Source organism: Sitophilus oryzae, unplaced genomic scaffold, assembly GCF_002938485.1.
Source record: "Sitophilus oryzae breed Bouriz unplaced genomic scaffold, Soryzae_2.0 scaffold_1604_pilon_pilon, whole genome shotgun sequence".
Lineage (NCBI taxonomy): Eukaryota > Metazoa > Arthropoda > Insecta > Coleoptera > Curculionidae > Sitophilus > Sitophilus oryzae.
In genome coordinates, this window is record NW_022146286.1 from 1,211,306 (window position 1) to 1,236,780 (window position 25,475).

Genomic DNA, 25,475 nt, shown 5'->3' on the forward strand with positions numbered 1-25,475 from the left:
CTGTATATTAATTTTAAACATCCAAAAAAAGTTATTTCTTAATTAAAAATTGTACATATACACTTAGTATATTATGTAATATTTATATTTAAGATATGACCAACTGTTACTGTTATAAGACTGACCAACTGTTACTGTTATATACTTTTTTCTATTTTTTTAGTAAGAAAAGTCACTTGGCACACGAAGAACGACAGAAGTTTTCTTGTGTGCACTGTAACAAGAAATATACAAGAAAACACAACTTAAACCAGCACCTTGAGGATAATCATATTGATTCCAGGTAAATTTATTGTTAGTATAAAAATTACTTCATACTTATATGTACCGGGTGTCTCACTAAGAATAGCTCTCGACTGTATTTCGGAAAGTATTAGCCGTAGGGCCTACGGAAAGAAATATTTATAACTAAAGGGGCTATGAGAAATTGTTGGAAATTATTTTCAAGTTTGTAAAACCTCCGCTAGACGGCGCAACTACTATGGAAAATAAGAAAATAGAATTTTTACAGAATTTTGCCTAGATAATGGGTACTATAAATAATAGCTTCATAATATTCCGTAAATTTTGGATTTTTTTCATTAGAACCATTTTCCCCCTGCTAAAATATTCCGGACTGGATGATCAGAATCCAACAAACGAGCTCGTTTAAAAGAGCGTTTCTTACTCTATATTATACCATAAAAATAATAATAAGGTTTAGAACGTAGACGCTAGGGGGCGCTTTCTTACAATTTAACAAACAGCGCGTTTTTTCAAAAAAATTAAATACGATAGTATATGTAATTTTACATGACAGTAAGAGTAGTAAAAGCTTAAAATGTCAGCGAAAACCGCATCTTGATATTTGGTATTTATGATAAATTGGCTTGATATCTTCTTTCAAACCGAAGATATCAGCCAATTTATCATAAATACCAAAAAATAAGCCCTTAATTACCTAATTTTTACAACAAGGTATCAGTAACCCTCTTGATTATGCCCATTCTAAAAAAAAAATAAGATAGAAACAGTTAGCCCACTGCCACACAGAAAGCGTTTTTAGCGTTTTGCGTTTTTTGCGTCTCAAGCGCTTTTTGCGATTTTACCGTTTTAAGCGCTTTTTTCGATTTGTGTCCATTAAAAACACGCAAAAGACGCGGCAGGTCTACAGTTTCTATCAAGATGTCAATTAATAACGTCGCAAGCTCGTGGATTCCCGGCCCGTCCAGCAATCAATCCTATGAGAAAGAGATAGTCGAGATCGGCGCCATTAGCGTTGAAGAGACGATGATAAAAGATGCTGGGATTGAATTGTGGACGGGCCGGGGCATATATTCGGAGACAAATACAATCTACTGCTAGTACCAGTGGTGTGTGTAAAAATAATTATTATTTGGCGATTTATTTTACGAATTTTAGTTTATATGTGTATAGTTTTTTTATGTTGTAGTGTTGTGGTTAGTACTTGTTATAATTATAATATAATATAATAAATAATTATAATTATATAATAGAATAGTAAATATTTCTAGTTGCTAATGCAATTTTAGGATATGATTTATGAAACATTTTGGAGTGAAACTTCTTAAGGCGCGCTGGGAGTAAAAATTCAAGGCCGTGACATAAGAGCTAGTGAGACGGTCCTGACACACGAGCTCGTAACGAAACGTGTTAACGCCTTAGAAATACGTAGTGACGTGACGTGTATTTGTGGAGCAGTCCACGTGTTTACCAATTATTTTATTTTTTCAGTTAAAAAAATGAGATTTGGTATGTTAGTATATAACATAAATTAGGATTGATTGACGTATTAAATTGTTTTCGGTCACTTCCTGTGTCACCGGAAATGACTACAACTTTTGACACTTTTGATTTTTGATTTGATTTTTAAATGGCACCCTCGGTATTTTTTTACTTTATTCGAAAGAAAATTACACTCTGAATAGAATGACATATCATATGTCAACTTTTGACATTTTCGCATATGGTGTATTTGAAAATATAACTTGCGGTTCGTAACGAAAATTTGACTCGAAATACCAAGTGTGTGGTATCAAATTATTCGTAAAAAATTCTTTTTCCAAATATGCTAATGAGCCAGCCTCGCTCTATTTGAAAAAAAAATGAGATATGATTAAAAATACGATTTGAGAGTTTTCTAACTGTCCAGCACAAGACACTAATAACATTAGACGATCAAATCTATTTTTCCAAGGCTCCTTGATTAAGAATTAGTGTTTTTAACATAGCCATGGTACTCTAGATTGAATTTTAAAATACGATTTTTTATTAAGCGAGAATGTCAAAAGTTGACATATGATATGTTATTCTATTCAGAATGTCATTTTCTATCGAATAACGTAAAAAAATACCGAGGGTGCCATTTAAAAATCAAAAGTTGTAGTCATTTTCGGTGAAACGGGAAGTGATCAAAAAATCATGATCTAAGTCAATTAAAAATATTTTAACCTTATGCTACGCGACACTACTGATCTTTGCAGAGCGGAGAATGTAATTTCTTAAATACATTTACTACTGATTATGATTATCCACAAACAAAACAAATTTAGATAAACTTTAGCGCAATGGTGAAAAAAATGTTGAAAACAAATTTTGGGTGTGTTTTACTTGAATAAGTATCGATTAAAATATGGCTCTGATAATAATGCCAATGATTTTAAAAGGATTATCCTGATGACAGAATTTTAATTAACCTCACATTTTTTGTTGCTTTAAAATATTAAAAAAGCACAAAATTATTTAGTTAAATGCTGCAGAAAGGGTGACAATTATCGGAAAATGTCATACTTTAAACAACATAAAAAAAATTGACGGTAGGTATTCAAAATATTTTGGTAATAATGTATGAAAGAAATAATGCATAAAATTCTATAAATTTTAATTTGTTAATTTTAAAATTATTCATTTAGATGTATTTTTTTAGTTCTAGCATTAGTAAACGTTTAAAAAATCTACAAAAAGATTTGGTCGCCCATACAATTACGACTGCGCATACCGTTGCTTAACCTCGATGATCGATTACATACTTTTAATCAAGACTATATTTTGTATTGGCAAATACCCTATAAATTTTGATTCCTTTGAGAAAGTCGAAATATACGTTTTTTGCAGCATAAACGGCCGTATCTTTTTTTTTTACTTTATCTTAGAAGTTTGATTTTTTCACAGCTTCAACCCAAGTAGGTAGCATTTTTGGACACATTTTAGGTAATGTTTCTGATAATTGTGTCTGGTTTCTTGGCACAAATAGGAAACATTATCGAAACCTATATATTTTATATGGCTTTATTACATGTTATCACATGTTAAGCCGTTTCCTGAAATGTTTCGATGCGGAATCGAAACTTTTAGAGGAAATGTTTCGAAACATTTTCTCCAATTTGTGTCCAAGATGTCCCCGTTTTCAGCAGCCACTGTTTTTAAATGTGAAGAAACAAAATACCAAACTAAAATAGTCTATGTCTGTGTGTGGATTTCAAAATGGAAACCATCAACAATGTCGACCACCGCCATAATTTTTTTGTCTTAAAATATTGGTTTTTAAGTTTTTTGTCGCACAAACAATGTCTGGCAAAAGCAAATTCATCGTTTAATTTAATAATGTATATTTATTCTTTAATATTTTTAATGCCCCTTCTATAATAATTATTTCTTGCTACAAAATATTTTTTTTTGAAATATAATTTTTTTATTTTTATATCATGGTTCTGAAAATAAAATATGTATATAAATCAGTGTAAGTAGAACGCGTTCTTATGAGTTAAAAGCTCAACAGCCGATAAAAACATATATTTTTAGTTAAAAACGCTATCACTAGCCAACATGGCGGAATTTTAATTCATTATTTTATAAAATTGACATGGGGTCGAACACAAATCATCTACATTATATCATATTTGTGTCGAGAGAAACTGTTTAAGAGAGAATATCGTGTTTCGAAAATGAATTGACAATAAATGGAAACGTTGTTTCCAAAATGTTTCGATTTAGCGCTATCTGTGTAGAAATGACAAACTAGTCACCTGTCAAAACTTCTGTTCAAAATAATTAAAACATTTTTACTTACTTATTATAATACAATAGTTATTAAAACATAAAAGATGTATTCTATTGCGGGAAAAAGAGAAAAAAACGTTTGCTGGTAATATTTTTCTTCGGTCTCCTGTTCCAAATCATCTCTGTAATTCGTATAATAAATTATTATAAAATCGCAAAAGAAAAATGTCTGTTTTTGTACTCACCATATGTCCTTCCTTCTGCTTTTTTAATTATAGTACTATAAAAACTTGAAGAATGCTTAAATGCTAAAACTGCAGAACAAAATCCAAACGATAAAGTAAGGTTACGTTCTCATATTTTACAGAATATCAAATAAATTATGGAAACTTTTCAGGCACAAAACGGGTACAAAATCTGAAAATGTGAGCCACATCTGTTTCTTAAAAGTTTGTGACACAAAGATCTTTATTGTCATAGCTTACGCAGCGAAACCATATTTTGTTAAAATGTTTCGTAACAAAAAGCGATTTATGTTACAAAAAATATGTATCAAAAAAGTGACGAAACTGTTTCGCCAATGTTTGTCAACAGAGATTTTGTTTCGATTTTGTGTCTAAAAATGCTACTTGGGAAGGGACTGTAGACCTGAGTAATATGGTTTTAATTTCAACTCGATATCTCCACGCGTTCCCGAGATAATAAAGGGTATATACAGACAGAGGGACAACAAAGTGATCCTATATAAGAGTTCCGTTTTTTTCTTTTTGAGGTACGGAACCCTAAAAAGAGACATTCTTGCGAAAATATTCATTTTTCGGCAGAATGGTATATTATATATCTATAATTTTTTTTTGTTATTATTTTTGTTTATTAACTAATAAATTTTGCTATATATTTTTAAGATTAACCTATATTTTCTATTATATTTCATGTTTTCTTAAAAATTATACAGGGTGTTAACAAAAAACCTGTGCCGTCCCTCGTGGGGAGATTCCTCACGTAAAAATAAGATTTATTGTTCATATCAACATAGGTCCGATTCTGTTTTGTTTCGTAGCTACAGGGTGTTAAAGTCTTAATAAATCGAAAAATTACTAAGACTTTAACACCCTCTAGCTACGAAACAAAGCAGAGTCGGACCTATGTTGATATGAAAAATAAATCTTATTTTTACGTGAGGAATCTCCACACGAGAGATGGCACATGTTTTTTGAAACACCCTGTATAAATATGCGTCAGTAGTGTCAGTACTATTCATGAAACTGCTCCGTTACTTCTGTTGCCGGCGCTCCTGCGTCCGTCATTGGTTGACTCAAAATCTGGTCACTTTAACCGTAATCTTAGATCATAATAGGGGTAGATATGTGAGGTTAAAATTTAGGGAAACTCAATGACTAATGCCCACTTGCACCGTTTGTATGAACTTTGTTTAAAGGCTAATCAGTGATTAACTATATAATATTTAGTTAATCACTGTTTAGCCTTTAAACAAAGTTTATACAAACGGTGCAGGTGGACATAAAGAATATAAGGACATGCAACGTCCATATTATACGGGCTGCAGCAGAATTTGTGACCTTTGACGCCATTCTTTCGATGGCAAACAATGAGTCATCATTTGGTCACCCAGTGACAATTTTAGTGATTTTTAATAGTTTGTGTGTAGTGCACTTTGTATAAACTTTATTACAGTGGCGATGAGTTGTTCAGCTTTCAAGTGTAAAAGCAGCAGCGATAAGAAAGAGTCAGGGGTTACGTTTTTCATAGGTAAATAAATAGTCCGCTCCACCTTTTTAGCGTTTTCTTAGTTCGATGATGATAGTTCTAATGAATTCGATACTTATTTTTCTGATATTATATGTACTTGATGTGTGCTATACGTCGATACTAGTTTTGTACCTTTTGTTAACATTTTAATACGTTTTTTTCGTAATTAATTAGTATGATACCATCGTATACATCATAGGCGTAGTCAAACAGCTAGGTTAACATAAAAGTGTGCCACGGCACTGTTTGGTGACATCGTCACAATTTACTCTCGGGTGTTATTTGTCCTTGGATTCTTTAGTCATTGGGGAAATTATAAAGTTACAAGACTGTATGTATGTAATATTTAAACATTTTATTAGGGCGCATGTACCGCAAAAAAAGGTCTATAGATGTTCCAGATGTAGCTACTATACGATACGTAAGTCATATATTGAAAAGCACAAGAAAAGTCACTTGACACGAGAAGAACGACAGATGTTTGCTTGTGCGCATTGCGACAATGAATACAGATCGAAAATCAGCTTAAGATACCACCTTCAGAATAATCATACTGATTCCAGGTAAATTTATTTTTGTTTAAGAATTATACATAGATCATAACATATACTTTCGTGGATGTAAAGCTATATACCTTCCAACTATAGCGTTAACATACAGGGTTTGAAACACCCTGTGCCATCATGTGTCAATCATGTGTGAAAAACATGTGCCATCTCTCGTGGGGAGATTCCTCACGTACAAATAACATTTATTTTTCATATCAACATAGGTCCGATTCTGCTTTGCTGCGTAGTTACAGGGTGTTAAAATCTTAATATTTTTTCGATTTATTATAATTTTCTTCCAAGTACTTTTAGCGTTTGGAATAAAATTTTGAGGGTAAAAGTTACTATAAATGCGACATATTTTAAAGCTTTGTGTAAGTGTCGACATATTCACCAGGGACGTACATATGGGTTGTCTGGGTTATCATTTGAATATTTTTCTAAAAAAAGCATGTACGCCACTGACTTTTTTTCTCTTGATAGCGAAATAGTGTAAGCTGCTTAATATTGATTAAAAGTTGTCTCTTAATATTTTGTCGATAAATGCAATTTTATTAATTTGCCTTGATCCAAGTCTAATAGGAACCTTTAAAAAATGTAATATCATTAACTTGAGAAAGTTTTAAATACGTACTCACTGATTCCTTATCAAAAAATATGAAAAAAATTTCCCATAAACATGGGTATGGAAAAGCATACGAGTAGTTTTAGAGTTACAGGATGTTAAAACTTTTTAAAATTATTTTTTTTAAATGTCTTGAATACCATTATTTTTTTATTTGAAAATGCTGTAGGTTGGACTAATAGTAATAAAAACTAATAGTAATAATATTTAATAACAAATTAGGTAAAATATATAATTTATTAATTTTATGTTTACTTTAATTTTATTAATTGTGATTAATAAAATTGCGTTTATCTCATCAAGGAGACCGAATTCGACAAAATATCAAGAGATTAATAGTAAGTAAAGAAATTAATATCAAGAAAACTTTTAATTGGCACTAATACTATAACTAACGGCCTACACAATTTTGATGTCAAAAGAAAAAAATTCAGTGGCGTACATTCTATTTTTTTGAAAAATATTCCAGTGATAACCCATATGCACGTCCCTGATGAATCTATCGACACTTTTTTAGCATCAAAATATGTAGCATTTATAGTAACTTTTATCCTGAAAATTTCAGTCGAAACGCTAAAAGTACTTGGAGAAAAATTATAATAATTCGAAAAAAATTAAGACTTTAACACCCTCTAGCTATGAAACAAAGCAGAATCGGACCTATGTTGATATGAAAAATAAATCTTATTTTTACGTGAGAAATTCCCACGAGAGATGGCACATGTTTTTTGAAACACCCTGTATAGGTGATTCTGTCTTACTTTTTTAACAAAAGTCTTTCTTAATTTAAGTCATCTGTGAATTATAACAAAGGAACCCTGTTTTATAGAGTTAAAAGACTAATATTTAAAAATTATTCTATTAGAACGAGGGAATTGAAGGAATCGCAGAAAAAGGTCTATATATGTACAATATGTGACTTTCAAACACGATATAGTACAAGTATTAGAGATCACAAGGAAACTCACTTGGCGCCGGGACAACGACAGTTATTCAGTTGTGCGCAGTGTGGTAACACATATAGAACAAAGACAGGCTTAAAATACCACCTTAGAAATACTCATATTGATTCCAGGTAAATATATTGTTAGCATAAGAATTATATCTAAATTATACAGGGTGTCTCAAGCGCTAGAAGAAGTGCATTAGAAGTTTCTAGAGAACTAAAATATCTAGATCGGAGATTTTTTGCACATCGCTGCTTCACAACGAGATCTGTTGATTACAATTATTTTCAATATGTCGGCACTTCTGCAAATACCAGAATTTGACAGCAACTTTCTTTTTTTAAATGGGTATCCCTATTTTTTATTACATACTTAAATTCTCTGTAAAATTTTATGAATTTTGATATCAAACATTCTATACCTAACATTAATCGTTTTTGATGAAAAAAATATTTAAAATTTTCGGAGGGAAAAAAGTGCATTTCAAAAAAAATCCGTATAGCCTAAACGATAGATTTGTGATTACCGCAGCCACTGTGGCATAAAGAGAAGACATGTGGCTATCTATTTCAAAAATTAAATTGTTCGAATGTCATAATATTGGCCTTGGCTGTCAAGAAATTGAGCAATTAACAAATTATCATAAATATTTTTTTTTCAAATGAAAACCCATTTTTTTTATTTCACTAGTGAAAAGGTTTTTCAATTCATTACTTTTTGATTATACTACATTTATACTACATGTTCCTATACCTAAATTGAATCGTGTTTAAGATATTTAAGATTTAGTTTTAAAGCGTATTTTTTCTTGATTTTATCTAGCTTCCTTTGACATTAAGTGTCAAACCATCAGACAATTTATGTCCTTCTGTCAAAACACTAATGATTAGTTTTCGTTTATTATAAACTAGCGTGTACCAGCGACTTCGTTCGCGTCGAATTAATCATTTGTAATGGTGATGATAAAGCAAAGCAAAATTTTCCATTAACATACAAACTGGATAAAATTTTCTCACATTTATGTCAGCATGAGAAAAAACAATATGGCGATATTATTATATAACTTGGTAATATTTGAGGGGTAGTTTCATCTCGTTGGAATTTGACTTTCAAAAAATCCGTTTGCCAAAAATAAGCTTTTTACGTCAAGCAGTTTAAGCAGAATCGTGGTTAAAAAATGACCCAACTTTTTGGAACACCCTGTATAATTTTTTAAAAAATTTCAAAATATGTAAAAAACCAAATAAATTATGCTTGTTCAAGCGTTTTCCCGAAAGACTAACCGTTTTTTAAATAACAAATATTGTAATATTTGAGAAACCCCTCCTTATCGAACCTCTACACCCCACAGTCAATCCGTTTGCCAAAAATCAGCTTTAAACGTCAAGCAGTTTAAGCAGGATCGTGATTACTCAATGGTCATATTTTATGAAACACCCTATATAAATTTATAAAAAATCTTAAAATATGTAAAACAACAAAATAAAATATACGTGTTTAAGAGTTTTTCCGAAAAACTCACCGGTTTTTAAATAAAAAATATTTTAATATTTGAGGGATAGTTCCACCCCCTTAGAATTCGAGTTTCGAAAAATCCCTTCTTATCGAACCTCTACACCCTAAAGTCAATCTGTTTTCCAAAAATCAGCCTTTTACTTGCTCAAGCGTTTTAAGCAGGATCGTGATTAATCAATGACCAGATTTTTCGAAACACCCTGTATACATTTTTAAAAAATCTTAAAATATGTAAAAAAACAAAATAAAATATACGTGTTTAAGCGTTTTTTCGGAAACTTGACCGTTTTTTAAATAAAAAATATTGTAATATTTGATGAATGGGAATTCACCCTCTTGGAACTGGAATTTCGAAAAATCCCTTCTTATCGAACCTCTACACCCTAGAATCAACCTGTATGCCAAAATTGAGCTTCTTATGTTGAGTGATTTGAGCAGGATCGTGATTAATCAGCATGTCAGTCACTGAAGGATTTTATATATTAGTATAGATATTGCTGGTAAAACTGTGTTTATAAAAATATGTGATGTATTATGTATATAAAATACGTGTTTATAAAAATATATCTCGTATTTTAGTGATACCTAATGGCAATATGACATGGCCAGATATAGTTTTATATCGCGTACCTTTAAAGTCATATGCTACTGGTTAAAAAACAAAAAAATAAAAAAAACTAAATTTTAAATAACACTAGAATAGAAATCTATTTGTAAACACTGGGGCATGTAAGTCAGACGGAAACCAGCTTATCACTGGCTTACTGACATAACATTTCTCATTCAAATGGGAATATCGGTTCTTAAAAAGGTGTCTTAATTTTTTTTAAGGTCATAGCGTCACATGGATAATCGAAGTACTTTCGTATAGGGGTAAATTATTTTGATACTAATATACATGTGTGATTTATTTAAAATAGAGCAGTAAAAACTACATTTAGTTTTAACTCGCCTGGTATATACTCTGAAACATACTTTAGATATACTTTTTTCAAGACTGTTTTTTTTTAAATATCCAATTAAAAAATTTAAACAATCTACTACTTTATAATTATGACGGAGCTTTAAGTGTACAGAAAATTTAGTCTTTGAATGCTCTTATTTCAAAAACCACTCAATATCGATTATGGCATTCTGGTATTTTTGGAATAGGGATTTTAGCAATTTATTTAAAAAAAACTAGAAACGCCTTGTATATCTATTAGTATTTTTAACATGAGCGCTCTCTTTGCTCGCATATTTTGTGAAAAAGGTTGTAGGAAAAATCTCTATCAGAAATCATTATATGGGACTTTTTCGAGACAGACTTAATATTAAGCAATTCTTTTATTAGAATGCAGAAAAATGTCTATAGATGTTCCACATGTAGCTTCCAAACACAGGAAAAGCCAAGACTTAACCGACACGAGAAAGTTCACTTGGCACCGGAAGAACGACAGTTGTTTGCTTGTGCACACTGTGATAAGAAATATACAAGGAAAGAGAGCTTAATAGATCATCTTCGGGATAACCATATTGATGCCAGGTAAATTTATTATTGTTAGCGCAAAAATTATACCTAAATAGATATGTATCTGCTTAAAAAAGTTGTCTTGATTTGTAGTTGTATTCAGATATTTTAAATGGCTTTTCTTTGTTCTTTGAGTTTTTTCCTTCAGACAACGAGAGGGCATATGCCTTCTAAAACTTTAAGCGTTTTTTTGTCAGTGAGACAATTTTTTTTTATTAGTCAAATACTTCTTATAAACTTCGTGGATAAGTAAATTCGCTTTATTTTTGTTGAAGACACGTCAGCGACATTCGACTATCTGATTATCTTTGTCTTTTATGAGTAACCAATCGTTTGTCTTTTTTTTGTGTATATGTCATGTTTATATCATAAAATAGAAAATATAAATATATAAATTAGAGAAAATAATATTGTTATTCGGATATTAATTATTTATTGGATTAAATTAACTAGAATATTAATTAGTTAACAAAAAATTAAAGGTACATTACCTAATAATGTTTAAAGTGATTTAAGTTACCTACCATATATACAGGATGATTCCTGTAAGTCGGTCATGCTTTCGAGGAATGATAGGGGACGTCGAATTATTAATTTTGATATAGCACACTATGGGTCGGAAATGCCTCTTACGGAAGATACAGGGTTTTAAAGTTTTTGAAAAATTAAAGATATTCTTTAATAGTTTTTTAACAGTTGAAGGTATCGTTATAAGATTTCATTATAGGAATCTACCTAACAGAGACACTTTAAATGTAAAAAAAGAGGTTTTAGTTTTAACCAGTGGCGTAGATGTGATACGCGTAGGGTAATTTTTTCAAAAAAAAAAATAGTACGCCACTGATAAAAATAAAAATTTCTGAGTTTTTTTATTTACTCGGTTTATTTCCAAGAAAAAATGTCTCTTGCAACTCTCTCCTATCTAACACCATTTTGTCACAATTTAAAAATAAATAATTTTTTTAATGAGAATCTTAAATACAGCGAATTATTATAACTAGAGGGCAGAAACAAACACATGTGCATCGTTAGCACCCTTCATCTTGGGTAACTTTAGTACTTTTTACTATCAGCTCTAAATAAATTTTTAAAAAATTATAAATTTAAACTAGAATTTTTTTTATTGTTAATATTAAAATTCGTAGTTTTAAGTTAGTTATAATAATTCGCATATTTAAGGTTCTCATTAAACAAATATTTATTTTCAAATTGTGACAAAATGGTGTTAGATAGAAGAAAGTTGCAAGAGACATTTTTTCTTGGAAATAAACCGAGTAAATAAAAAAAAATCCGAAATTTTTATTTTCATCAGTGGCGTACTATTTTTTTTTTTGAAAAAATTACCCGATACGTATCACATCTACACCACTGGTTGAAACTGAAACCTCTTCTTTTTACATTTAAAGTGTCTCTGTTAGGTAGATTCTCATAATGAAATTTTATAACGATACCTTCAACTGTTAAAAAACTATTAAAGAATATCTTTAATTTTTCAAAAACTTTAACACCCTGTATCTTGCGTAAGAGGCATTTCCGACTCATAGTGTGCTATATCAAAATTCATATTTCGACGACCCCTATCATTCCTCGAAAGCATGACCGACTTACAGGAATCACCCTGTATATGTATATACAGGGTGGTCCAAACTGTATTTCGGAAACTTCGACAACATATTCTGCAGATAAAAAGAAGTAAAAAAGTTCGTATAAATATATGTCCTAAAATGTTAAGTTTCGAAGATACAGGGTGTAAAAGTTTCATTTTTATTTCGTTTTTTTTTCCAAATAATTTATGAAGTAACGTCAATATTTGGATGAAAATTGGTGTTTGGAAGTTTTTTGACACGATAAATTTGATTTTGATGTCAATATGGCTCCTATTTGTAGAGGGCGCCACCTACATCTTAACCGGTTTGAAGAGCAATAACTTTTCGTCCGCACCTGTATAAAACTACTGAGTAAAAAAATATACATTAACGATGTCTTTTACGTAAAAAAGGTCTCTTTGTAAAAATTGCTACGAGTCATGGTTCTCGAGATATTTGGAATCGAAATTATCAATACCTGTCATCATTGACATAAATTATACATATATGTTGACTAAATAGTTATTAGACTGAAATCATAAATTTGAAATCTTTTTGTGCCAAAAGTTCGCCAGAAACTATTTGATCATCATTTTTTCACAGAAAATTTATGATTAATTTAAAAAAATAGAAATTTCCCAAATTTATTATTTCAGTTAAATAACTATCTACTCAACGCGTGTTTATTTTTGTCAATAATGACATGTTTTGACTATTTCCGTTCTAAATATCGTGAGAATGGTTGCTCGCAGCGATTTTTACCAAGAGACATTTTTTACTTAAAAAGTCACGGAAATGTATATTTTTTCACTCAGCAGTTTTTTACAGATATGGACGAAAAGTTATTATTACCCTTCAAAACAGTTACAACACATTCAGTCATATTGACATCAAAATCAAATTTCTCATGTCAAAAAACTCCCAGACATCAATTTTCATCCAAATATTGACGTTACTTCAGAAATTATTTGGAAAAAATCGAAATAAAAATGAAACTTCTACACCCTGTATCTCCGAAACTAAGCATTTAAGGGCGTACATTTATACGATTTTTTTTACTTATTTTGATCTGTAGATGCTGCCGAAGTTTCCGGAATACAGTTCGGACCACCCTATATATGTATACAGGGTGGTCCGAATTGTATTCCGGAAACTTCGGCGGCATATCATTCTACAGATAAAATGCTTAGTTTCGGAGATACAGGGTGTAGAAGTTTCATTTTATTTCGATTTTTTTCAAATAATTTCTGAAGTAACATCAATATTTGGGTGAAAATTGGTATCGGGGTGTTTTGTGATACGAGAAATTTGATTTTGATGTCAAAATTACTCCTATTTGTAGGGGGCGCCACCTACGTGTGTTTTAACTGTTTTGAAGAGTAATACCTTTTCTCGACCGTACCTGTATAAAACCATTGACTAAAAAAATATACATTTCCATGACTTTTTATGTAAAAAATGTCTCTTGGTAAAAGTCGCTACGAGCAACTGTTCTCAAGATATTTAGAATGGAATTAGTCTATACATGTCATTATTGACAAAAAATAAGCACACGTTGAGTATAGTTATTTGACTGAAATAATTAATTTTTATTTTTTTAAATTAATCGTAAGTTTTTCTGCGAAAAAATTATGATTAAACAGTTTCTTTTGAACTTTTGACACAAAAATATTTCAAATTTATGATTTCAGTCTAATAACTATGTAGTCAACGTGTTTAATTTATGTCAATGATGACAGGTATTGATAATTTCGATTCCAAATATCTCGAGAACCATTACTCCTAGCGATTTTTACCAAGAGACCTTTTTTATGTAAAAAAGTCGTAAATGTATATTTTTTTACTCAGTAGTTTTATACAGGTACCTACGAAAAGTTATTACTCTTCAAAACAGTTAAAACACATGTAGGTGGCGCCACCTACAAATGGGTGTCATATTGACATCAAAATCAAATTTCTCATGTCAAAAAACACCGATCCACCAATTTTCATCTAAATATTGACATTACTTCAGAAATTATTTAGAAAAAATCGAAATAAAAATGAAACTCCTACACCCTGTATCTCCGAAACTAAGTATTTTTGGACATACATTTATACGAACTTTTTTACTTATTTTTATGCGCAGAATTTGCTGCCGAAGTTTCCTGAATACTGTTCGGACCACCCTGTATACAGGGTTTCAAAAAACATGTGCCATCTCTCGTGGGGAGATTCCTCACGTAGAAATAAGATTTATTGTTCATATCAACATAGGTCCAATTCTGCTTTGTTTCGTAGCTACAGGGTCTCAATAATCTTTCGATTTATTATAATTTTCTTCCAAGTACTTTTAATGATACGAATGAAATTTTAAGGGTCAAAGTTACTACATATTTTAATGCTACATATTTGTAGTATTTTTTATAAAGTGCTACATATTTTAATGCTAAAAAGTGTCGATAAATTCATCAGGGACGTGTATATGGGTTATCACTGGAATGTTTTTCAAAAAAAAACATGTGCGCCACTGACTTCTTTTTGATATAAAAAATTGTGTAGGCCGTTTAATGCCCATTAATAGTTATTTGTTGATATTTTATTGAATTCGGCCTCCTTGATGAGATAAACGCAATTTTATTAATCACAATTAATAAAATTAAAATAAAAATAAAATTAATAAATTATATATTTTACCTAATTTATTATTAAATATTATTACTATTAGTTATTATTACTAATAGTCCAACCTACAACAATTTCAAATAAAAAAATAATGGTATTACAAAAAACCTAATTTTAAAAAGTTTTAACATCCTGTAACTCTAAAACTATGCATTTCCATACCTCTTTCCATTTTTTTCCCTCAAAATTTCATTCGAAACACTAAAGTATTTGCAAGAAAATTATAATAAATCGAAAAAATATTAAGACTTGAACACCCTGTAGCTACGAAACAGAGCACAATCGTACCTATGTTGATATGCAAATTAAATCTTATTTTTACGTGAGGAATCTCCCCAGGAGAGATGGCACATGTTTTTTGAAACACCCTGTATATATTTCACTGAATAAAAGTCGGTTTAAAAAGCGATTTAAAGTAGCACATATCTTGTTTTTTGAAAAATGGAACTCTAGGATTTAGTCAAAGAGACTTATTTTATTCACTACTTTAAATTTTTAAAAGAGGTTTATCAGTGCGTCTGTGATTATTGCTGTTATACCGTAAGATCGAAAAAAACGGCGTCCAGTTGGCTTGGAAATGACGATCGATGACATTTCCCATATAATTTTACATATAAAGTGACAGTGATATTCATTTCATAGCCATCGTTGACGCCGTTTTTATTCGATCATACGGTATATTTGCCGGACCCTGTTTTATCGAGTGACAAAAAAGACTGTAATATTTAAAAACTATTTTACTAGGGCGAAAGAATTGAGGGAATCGCAGAAAGAAGTCCATAAATGTGCCATGTGTGGCTTTCAAACAAGACATAAATCAAGTCTTAGGAAACACCAGAAAATTCACTTGGCACCGGAAGAACGACGTGTGTTTGCTTGTGCGCAGTGTGACCGGAAATATATGTTACAGGGGAGTTTAGAAGATCACATCAATATTTGCCATATTGATTCCAAGTAAATTAATTGTTAATATTCCGGAGGAATCCGGTTTTATACATTATGTCCCCGGATTATCTTTACAAGAGGAAAAACTTTTTTGTTATTGACATTAGAAAAAAGCATTCTTTATAAAAAATTTGCTTGTTGTAAAATGGTTAATCCCGTTTATACTTTTCCAAATTTCCATACCGTTTTACAGAAAATTAAATAAAAACATGAAAATATAGTTGAATTTTTGTCCTGAGAATCAAAATCCGTTTCTATGGTAATATAATTTCGTTTTCATTCTTTGGTAGAGTGTTATTAATACAATTTTAATTAACGTCATATTTTTTGCTGTTTTAAAATGTCAAAGAAGCACAAAATTTATTTAATTGAATGCTACGGAAAGAGGATAATAGTTTTGGAAAAAAATCGAAATTATATTACCGTAGAAAAGCCTTTTGATTTCTAGGACTTAAGTCAACCATATTTTCATGTTTTCTTTTAATTTTCTCTAAAATGGTATGGAAATTTAGAAAAGTAAAAACAAACGGGATTAACCATTTTAGACCAAGCAAAAATTGTTATGAAGCATGCATTATTCTTAAAATGTCAATAATAACAAAGTTTTTCCTCTGGTAAAGACAATCCGGGGACATACTGTAGAGTTATGAGTGATAACTCTAGATCATATACCTATACCAAAGAGTAGATAAGACAAGAGACGACAGTTCGCGCGGTACCTTTCATGTTTGAGTGGTGGGAGAGTGACCTCGTCTCTCGCTTGTCCCTTTAAATTTTCGTAATTTTTTCGCGGGAAATTTGAAATAGACTATTATTAAAACTTGCCTGTATAGATTATATATAGTTACTGTATGGGTAAAGAAATAAATAGAAACGAAAAAAAAATGAGTTTTCTAAATATTATATAAAATAAATTATAATTAGAAACATATTTGTCGGGGAATAAAGATAATAAAAGCAATATTTTGTATATCGTTGGTAAACAAGATAAAGTGACCAAGTCGATTTGTAAGAAATGTTTTATTTACGTGTATTTTTTTTACATATGGACTTGAACAAATGTAAAATCACAGTGTGGAGTTTATGTACAAAAAAATAGAGTTTTTTTTAAATGTATTACAAGCTTCTAACCGTGTCTTCGATCTATGGATTACATTTAGTTTAATAACATAATTATATAGTATATTTCTGTAAAAATACTTTTCAGGATCCTTCTGAAAAGAGTGAAATATTATGTTTGTCGAAGAGTAAAACCTATTTTTGCAGTCTTTATAAGCAAACACATTGCCACCATCTCGTCTTTTCCTGCTACTCGTGTCCTGTTCAGTATTCATATTTAACAATATTTACAAATTAGTACGCAACAAAAACGATACTAAAATTAAACCTTAAAAACTCTCAAAACGATAATATATCGAAAAACTCACTTTAAAAAGGCAAAAATGCAAGAAAACAACTAATCAGATTTGTTTATGTTTAAGCCTGATTAGCACAGCTGATTAGCGTCCTAAAATCATAGGTTAGATTCTTGTTAGATTAGATAAAATACGCCGTTGTCAGATTTTGAGATTTTATCTGTTTATCTTTGAAATCGGTCAACTAATTAGTCATTTTGTTTCTTTGATATTATCAGTATATTGCGAAAAAAGAACCTAAACCAACCTAAACTAAAAATTTACATTTCAGTATTAACATACGTTACTTATATCCTGCTTATAATATTAATTTATTTTCAGAAAATCTTATTTATTTTTCAAAGAAATATACTTGGCAACAGACAAAATGGGACTTGATGGGACCTTTAAATTTTAATATATCTGCGTCTCTCTCGCGAAATTCGACTTCTTTGTTCACTGTCGTCTCTTGTCTTATCTACTCTTTCCTATACTTACGTGGATAAGTAAATCACTGTGGAAACTGTCGCAATCCTATCAACTACTTTCATTTATCTTCTTTTTTCTTGCCCACGTAGTGCTTCTACTCTATCTATCCTTGTCGAGAACGTAGCATCCACGCGCAAATTTGAACATTAATTTTGAAAATTTAATTTGTAAAATGCATATATTTGAACAATAAATTGAATGTTTACTGTCACAAAAATTAAATTATATAAAAAATACATTTAGCCACTCCATACGAATATCAATATTCTTAGGAAATCTAAACAGAAAGTATCCATGTGGTTTAATATAAATAAAAGAACAACTGAATACTTTACTTGCCTAAGAAAAGATAATTCGGGGACCTGTATATTATAACTTCCACACACCGAACACTTTCTAGTAATTTTTACTAGTATTTAGGAAGTCCAACGAAAAAAAATAGAAATATAATTGCACAAACTTAAAATAAATTCTCGCTAAACACACTTGCATCCTTGGCTATATAAAAGCGGTCTTTAAAAAAAAATTCTATGTACAAAACATCCCCCTTTAGAACTTCATCTGCCATGTTAAGAAATGAAAGTAAATAATAAAGCGCCTCTCGTGTTTGTCCGCATACTAAAAATTTCAATTATTTGCCTGTACATATTTTTAATATATTTTTTAAATTTACATTTTTTTAATTGTAAAGTAATATATTGCATTTAAATGGAATACATTATATAACAATTGTCAATTACAGGACTACAGGCTTGTTTTCTTTTCTAACATTTTTTAAATAAAACGAATTATAAAATTTCAATATATGTATATTTGTCGTAGGTATGAAACATAGACAAACAAATAAAAAGAGACTGACAAATCCCATGGTAAAGAGTGGGACCACGCTCCCGTAGCGCAACTCAGAATAACAATTTTGAAACCAATTAGCAGGACCATGGCAGGACGTACGTCTTTATTGCTGTCTTTCTTTATTATGTGTGCTTTATATGAAAAAGAAAGAGATACGTGTAAAACGTATCGTAAGACATTATCGCACATTCTGGCTGGCGGAAAATTGAAATTAACCTTTATTAGTAGTATTCTTTTATTCTGAAACTGAAAATTTTCACTTAAACTGATTTATTCCCTATACCACGTAAAGGGAACGTGGTGTAGAGAATAAATCAGTTTAAGTTAAAATTTGCAGTTTCTTTCAGAACGAAAGAATACTACTATTAAAAGGGAAATTATAAAAAAAGCAAAAATTGTACTGTTTTATAAACATATTTATTTATACATAAAAATAAAAAAACCTTTTTATAATATAATAACAAAAAATAACAGTGTTTATCCCACTCACCTACCAATTTTAAATGCAGAAGAACTGACTGTTGCAGGAAACGATTGGCCAATTTTTTTAAAGGGCATTAAAAATCTCATTTTCGAAAAAACTGCCCAATTGCAATAACAAAGTGAATATCCAAGCAAAGAAGACTTTGCGAGAATCATGATCCTGAACCATTTTCAAGTCCAGTTTTAATCCTAAAACAAAAGTAAAATAGGTATATTAATAAAGTTTCTGGTTACTATAAACCAGCTATAAACTACCTACCCAAAAAATGAAAAAAATTAATTGTATTAATTTGTTATGTTAAGAGAGGTTCGAAATATTTTTGACACTACTACTTCAACTTTTTTCTTAATAAGATGATAAATGTAACTACTTACTTTTATTTTACCTGGTGCCTTTAACATATCTATCAGAGCCAAACCAATACATATAAAAAATAGATGATACTGGCTCCTGCAGCAAATAAAATAACAAATAGTATAACCTAAAATTATAAGTAACAAAATATAAATACCTATATTGAACAAAGGAATTTGCTCCCTATCCATATTCATAAGTCAATAAAATGGAGAGTTTAGAAAAAAGGTAAATCACCAAAAGAAAAATTAACAAACATGACGAATTGTCATGATGTTGTCATCTTGGTTGTCGTGATGACGAAAACGAAAGGCGAATGTTCTAATTTATATTTAGAAATTACGTTTTATATGGCTGCTTCTTTCTCTCTTGTTATATTAGAATGCGATAGTGGGCCCAATAGACGCAATGCGCAGATCAACATAAATAGAACGAAATTTTGCGTTTTGAGTTGCGCTACGGGAACGTTGTCCCTCTCTTTGCCATTTAATTTGCCAGTCTCTTTTTATTTGTTTGTCTATGGTATGAAAAAAGTAAAATATTAAATGGACAAACGCTTACTTACATTTCAATAAAACTTCCACTTTTAGTTTTGCAATCCAAACGCAATATTTCTGTTTCACAACTAAAAATATCCGACAACACTAAAATCACTGAAACCTCCGCGGCTGACAACGAAAACTGAAAAATATAACAGAACTTTTTGTTTTGGACCTGCGTATCAACATTACGCTGTAGGTACTATTATGTTTTTGTTTTTGAAATAATATAAAATATCTAATTATAACTTGTGAATCTTAATGTTTTAACATGATTTTAACTATTTCTGACAATAACTTTTTGTTATCAAGATGACATTTTAAACGGCAACTGACATACAATCGTTGTATATGTCATAACATTTTAATTTTAAATGTGTATATGTAATATAATTTGAATTAATATAATGCACTTTTATACTAAAAAAAATTATTAATTAATTTATAAATTCACAAAGTACAACAAAGTCTAATATTATAGTTTGAAAGCAATGAAAATTGAATTAAAATTAAAAAAGCTAAGAGCGACCCCTTGTGTCTAAATTAGATGATTAAATTTTCGCAATTGTTATACCATTTGATGACCAGTACTTCCCTTTATGGCCATTAAAGAAAAAGTTCTAAAGGGGGATGTTTTATGATTCTATGATAAGATTTGACCAATTATGACAATATGATAACAATGAAAAGTTGGTTTCCATAACAATGTATAATTTGTACTATCTAAATTGTATAAAATTGTGATTATTTTGCAAATACTTGCAACTTTTAATACGCACGCGCAAAGTAAGGTTCTCGGAAAAGATAAACCTATTGAACGTTTCATAAGTGCAATAAAGAAGGTTTGAAAATGGCATGTCGTGATGTTGGAGACATTTTTTAATGCTAAACATTAAGGAAGGAGCATAATGCTATCCATGTATTCATGCATGGTGGGCGGAAAAAGGACTCTAGGGTGGGGATCCTTGACAGTTCTGTTTGACGATTCATATGACGCATTTGAATTTGATTTGAAATTTTGTGGATTTGTCATTCTTTACGGAGCTTATTTTATGTTATTTATTATTTATTCTACTACTGATAGTTGTTTAAAGGTAGTAAATCTAGAGGGAAATTGTGGCAGAACTTAAATTAACAGTGACACTATTGGAACAACTTTTCGCTAGTAAGTGACTATATAAAGGTGCGTATTCATTATCCGAACGAACGAATGAAAGTGCGGTATATTTAGACGGGGACCGAACGCATGCGGCCGTTCGTTCGTTCGTTCGCTAGGCCATCCGTTTCGAGTCGGTACATCAAAGGCATTCGCCAACAAATGCCTCCGGTCTTCTCGTGCGGTTCTATCGTACGGTCCCCGTCCATACCACTAGCGAACATTCGTTCGTTCCTTCGTTCGGATAATGAATACGCACCTTAATAGACCATACGTGTAGTAAACCGATGATTTATGAAATTCACCTAAATTAACTAATTATATATTTTTTCTTGCATTTTTGCGTTTATTTACTACTTGTCAAAGATTAGATGTCAAAGAATTTATATAGATACGTCAATTTGACTTACCTGGTTCAGTAGCGTATCGGATGTTTGTGTTTAAATAATTATTATAACTTATCTATTTTTATTAGAATTTTATATTTTTATAACAATTTTAATAAGAACCAACATTTATTCTCAACTTAAAATAAAACAACAAAATTATTGAGTCTACCCCACGTCTACCCTACATCATAGTTTTACACTTTTTAAATCAAAAATAAAAAAAAAAAATAAAAACACTAAATCACCACAATACACCAAAACACTTTTACTTTTACACTGGACGCGCGTTTCGCTAACCATGTTAGCATCATCAGCAGATGATTATAAACTGAACCCTCAACTGTAAACTTTTTAAATACTGATAAACCGGAATTTAAGTCGGCCATATTTGAGTCCCTTCGCGGTGGATCTAAGGTCTTTGATATGCTCCTTCCTTAATCTTTTTATTCAAGTGCTAAACTTATGGCGTTGATTTATCCACGTAAATATATAACATGATCTAGGGTTATAACCCGCTATCACTAAAGAAAGGGGAACACACAATAGATCTGTAAGGTAGCGGTGATTAAGCCCCCTCCTAAACATTCTACTGTAGAGTTACAAAGCTGTGATATTAAAAAAAAATATATTTGATTAGGTCGAAGCAGAAAAAGGTCTATAAATGTGCCATATGTAGCTTTCAAACTGGACACAGGGTAAGTCTGCACTACCACAAGAGAGTTCACATGGCACCGGAAGAACGAGAGATGTTTATCTGTGCGCAGTGTAACAACAAATATAAGACAAAACGCGGCTTACTACTTCACCTCAAACATGGGCACGTTGATTCCAGGTAAATTAATTATTAATATAAGAAATATTGATATTAATGAATATTAAAGTTTAAACACACACACACACCACATATGTAAGTTTACTTGGCACAGAAAGAGCGACAGATGTTCGCTAGTGCGCACTGCATAGTGCATCTTTCACATAATAATAATAATGCTTTTATTGTCCGATAGGTGAAAACCCAATAAATAAAACAATTTTATTTTTTTATATATGAAAGTTCAATATACAGGGTGCTCCTTAATGACATGGTAATATTTAAGGAGGGGATTCTTGGACCTATTCTAAGTAAAAAAAAACTTTATATGAATATACATATGTTCTAAACATCTTAACTTTTTAGATACAAGTTGGTAAAATTTTCTAATTTTTTGAAATAATGGACGGCCACTTGTTGAAATAAATAAAATTCTTTGTGCACCAAAAAAGGTATTTTAGGTGCGTTCGAGTAGACGATCGGTGGAGCAAGTAGAGTAAGAATAGAGTATGAAAGGATCATCACGGAAAACGTCTTCAAAACGAACGCACAGGAGGAGCGTAGTCACGTGATCTGCCATGAACATGTAGACATAACCTCAATAACCGCGTTTTTTTTTGGCTTGTAAATAAATGTCTCAGCTTTCTAAATCAACTGTATACTATATGCTGTAAATACTGATAATACAATAACACCATTTTTAAATGGGCATCAGAATGAATAATATGGAGATGGATAGTGATGAGCCGAACTGTTTATTTTGACAGTAGAAATGATAGGGAAAAAAATACCAAAAATTGAGAATTATGCTGAAATAACTCTTTCAAAAGTAAAGGATAAACAGTTTCAAGAACATTTTCGAATTACCCGTTCAACATTTGAAGTATTAATGCAAGAATTGAATAGCGTCGTTCAAAGAGACAGAATATCAGGAAATCCGGAACTCCCATTAGAAAAACAACTGTATATTTCCTTGTAATTATTTAGCAAATATTAGTTTTAGGTTGGTAAAAATAATAAAGGTTTAATGATGTATATAATGGACATCTAACATATATTGGTTAATTTTTAGAGGTGTCTCAGAAAGATTTGGGGTGAGCAAATCCACTGCATGGAATTGTGTGAACAAAACTGCAAGGATCTGCTCGTCCTAAATCAAACGAAGAAAATAATATGCATCAATATTGAGCAACTTAGAAATAACGCCAACCTTTTTAGAGAAAAGACAGGTTTTCCAGGTAGGCTAAGTTATTTTTTCAATTATTTATCATAAGGTTGACAATTTTATTTAAAAAGAATTATTCCAATATTAGTTTTCCAAATGATTTATAGATGTTTATTACATATAAAATGGCTAAATTAACAATGCATTTTTAACTTCAGGAATAATAGGAATTATTGATGGAGTCACATTCCACTGAAGGCTCCAGGAAGGTATCCGGCATCATACATGAATAGAAAAAGTTACTATTCAGTTGTCCTACAAGGTGTATGTGACTACAGAAAAAAGTTTTTGGATTGCTATGCAGGTGAAGTGGGTTCAATGCATGATGCCAGAGTTTTACGTAGATCTGACTTTGCAACTGCATTAAGCAGTTTACAAACATTAGAGGATGAACATTTTGCTGGAGATTCAGCTTATTCTTTAAGGCATAATTTATTAGTTCCATTTAAGGACAATGGTTATTTAACTGACATTCAGAAAAATTATAATGAAGTTTTTGCAAACGCTAGAGTTACAATTGAGCATGCTTTTGCACTACTTAAAGGAAGATTTAGACGATTAAAATTAATGGAGGCTCGAAAACCTGAAATTATACCACAAATAATACTTAGTTCATGTATATTACATAATATATGTATTGATTCAAAAGACATGTTGGACATTAGCTTAAGAAGAATAGTTCAAGAAGAAATGATACTTCAACCAGGAAATATGGTAATGGAAGAGAGACAGGAAAGAAGAGCAATTGAGAAACCTAATAATATAGCTAATTATTTGTATATGAGAAGGTGATTTCAGTCGATAATAAAATATTTAATTGTTTTATATATAGTTTTAATTACTAAACATTTTCTATTATAAAATAATTAGGAAGTAACAATTTTACTTAAACAACACTAATTCTAACTGAACATTTTGAATTCTTAAATTTCTAATTAGATTCTTCACTACTGTCATGTATTTTTTTACCTATCTGGTGCTCTACAGCCGCCTGGTACAAGTCGAGAAATCTATCTAGTCGACGCATTTTGTCCTTGTGACGATTTTCAACTGAATTTTCAGTTCTTCTCCTTTTCGTGACAACATCAGAATTTGCAGTTGATGGACCTACAATAAACTTAAAGCTGAAAGTGGTAAAGTATAATCACAGATAATACGTTATCTGTGGTATAACTGGTATTGCTGGTATCTTCAATTTCTTTACTGACTGTTAAACCGGCTGTCGAGCTACATGTAGCAGGTGCCTTATATTCAGGTTTCGTACTCAAAAAAGCATCCATAACATCAAAAAACTGCCATGTCTTTCTACTTGCCCCTGTTTGGTTATGATCTTTAATTTTTTTATATGTACTTTTTAAACCCTTCCACTTCGTGTCTAGTTGTTCGGCCGTGAACAGTAGACAACTGTAAGGCAATTTTCTGCCACACAATTTTTTTCATTGTATTGTCAAACGAGCCATAACTGTTTTCAATTAATCTTACTAATAATAAAACAGTGCTCGGTGGCCATAACTTATCAGAGTCATCATCGTTATTTTTAGACTCTTGTCTTTGCTCTTGTGTTGCATTAATATCTAAAGAAAGGTTACAAATTAAAAATAATTATGAATTATCTACTACTTGCTAATATGTAAATAATACTGACTATGATTCTCTGTTTCATTTTCTACAAT

The 25,475-nt window shown here is 30.7% G+C and overlaps 1 protein-coding gene across 2 annotated transcripts in view; it reads left to right on the top strand.

The window, feature by feature from the left end:
* LOC115879999 (zinc finger imprinted 3-like) overlaps window positions 1–25,475 on the top strand; it is a 39,147-nt gene that overhangs the window by 8,707 nt on the left and 4,965 nt on the right. For both annotated transcript variants that reach the window (XM_030897093.1, XM_030897094.1), the window contains exons 4-9: window positions 164–283; window positions 6,132–6,332; window positions 7,808–8,017; window positions 10,738–10,929; window positions 15,909–16,118; window positions 22,404–22,598. In XM_030897093.1, coding sequence (XP_030752953.1) covers window positions 164–283; window positions 6,132–6,332; window positions 7,808–8,017; window positions 10,738–10,929; window positions 15,909–16,118; window positions 22,404–22,598 — 1,128 coding nt within the window. The remainder of the gene's footprint in view (window positions 1–163; window positions 284–6,131; window positions 6,333–7,807; window positions 8,018–10,737; window positions 10,930–15,908; window positions 16,119–22,403; window positions 22,599–25,475) is intronic.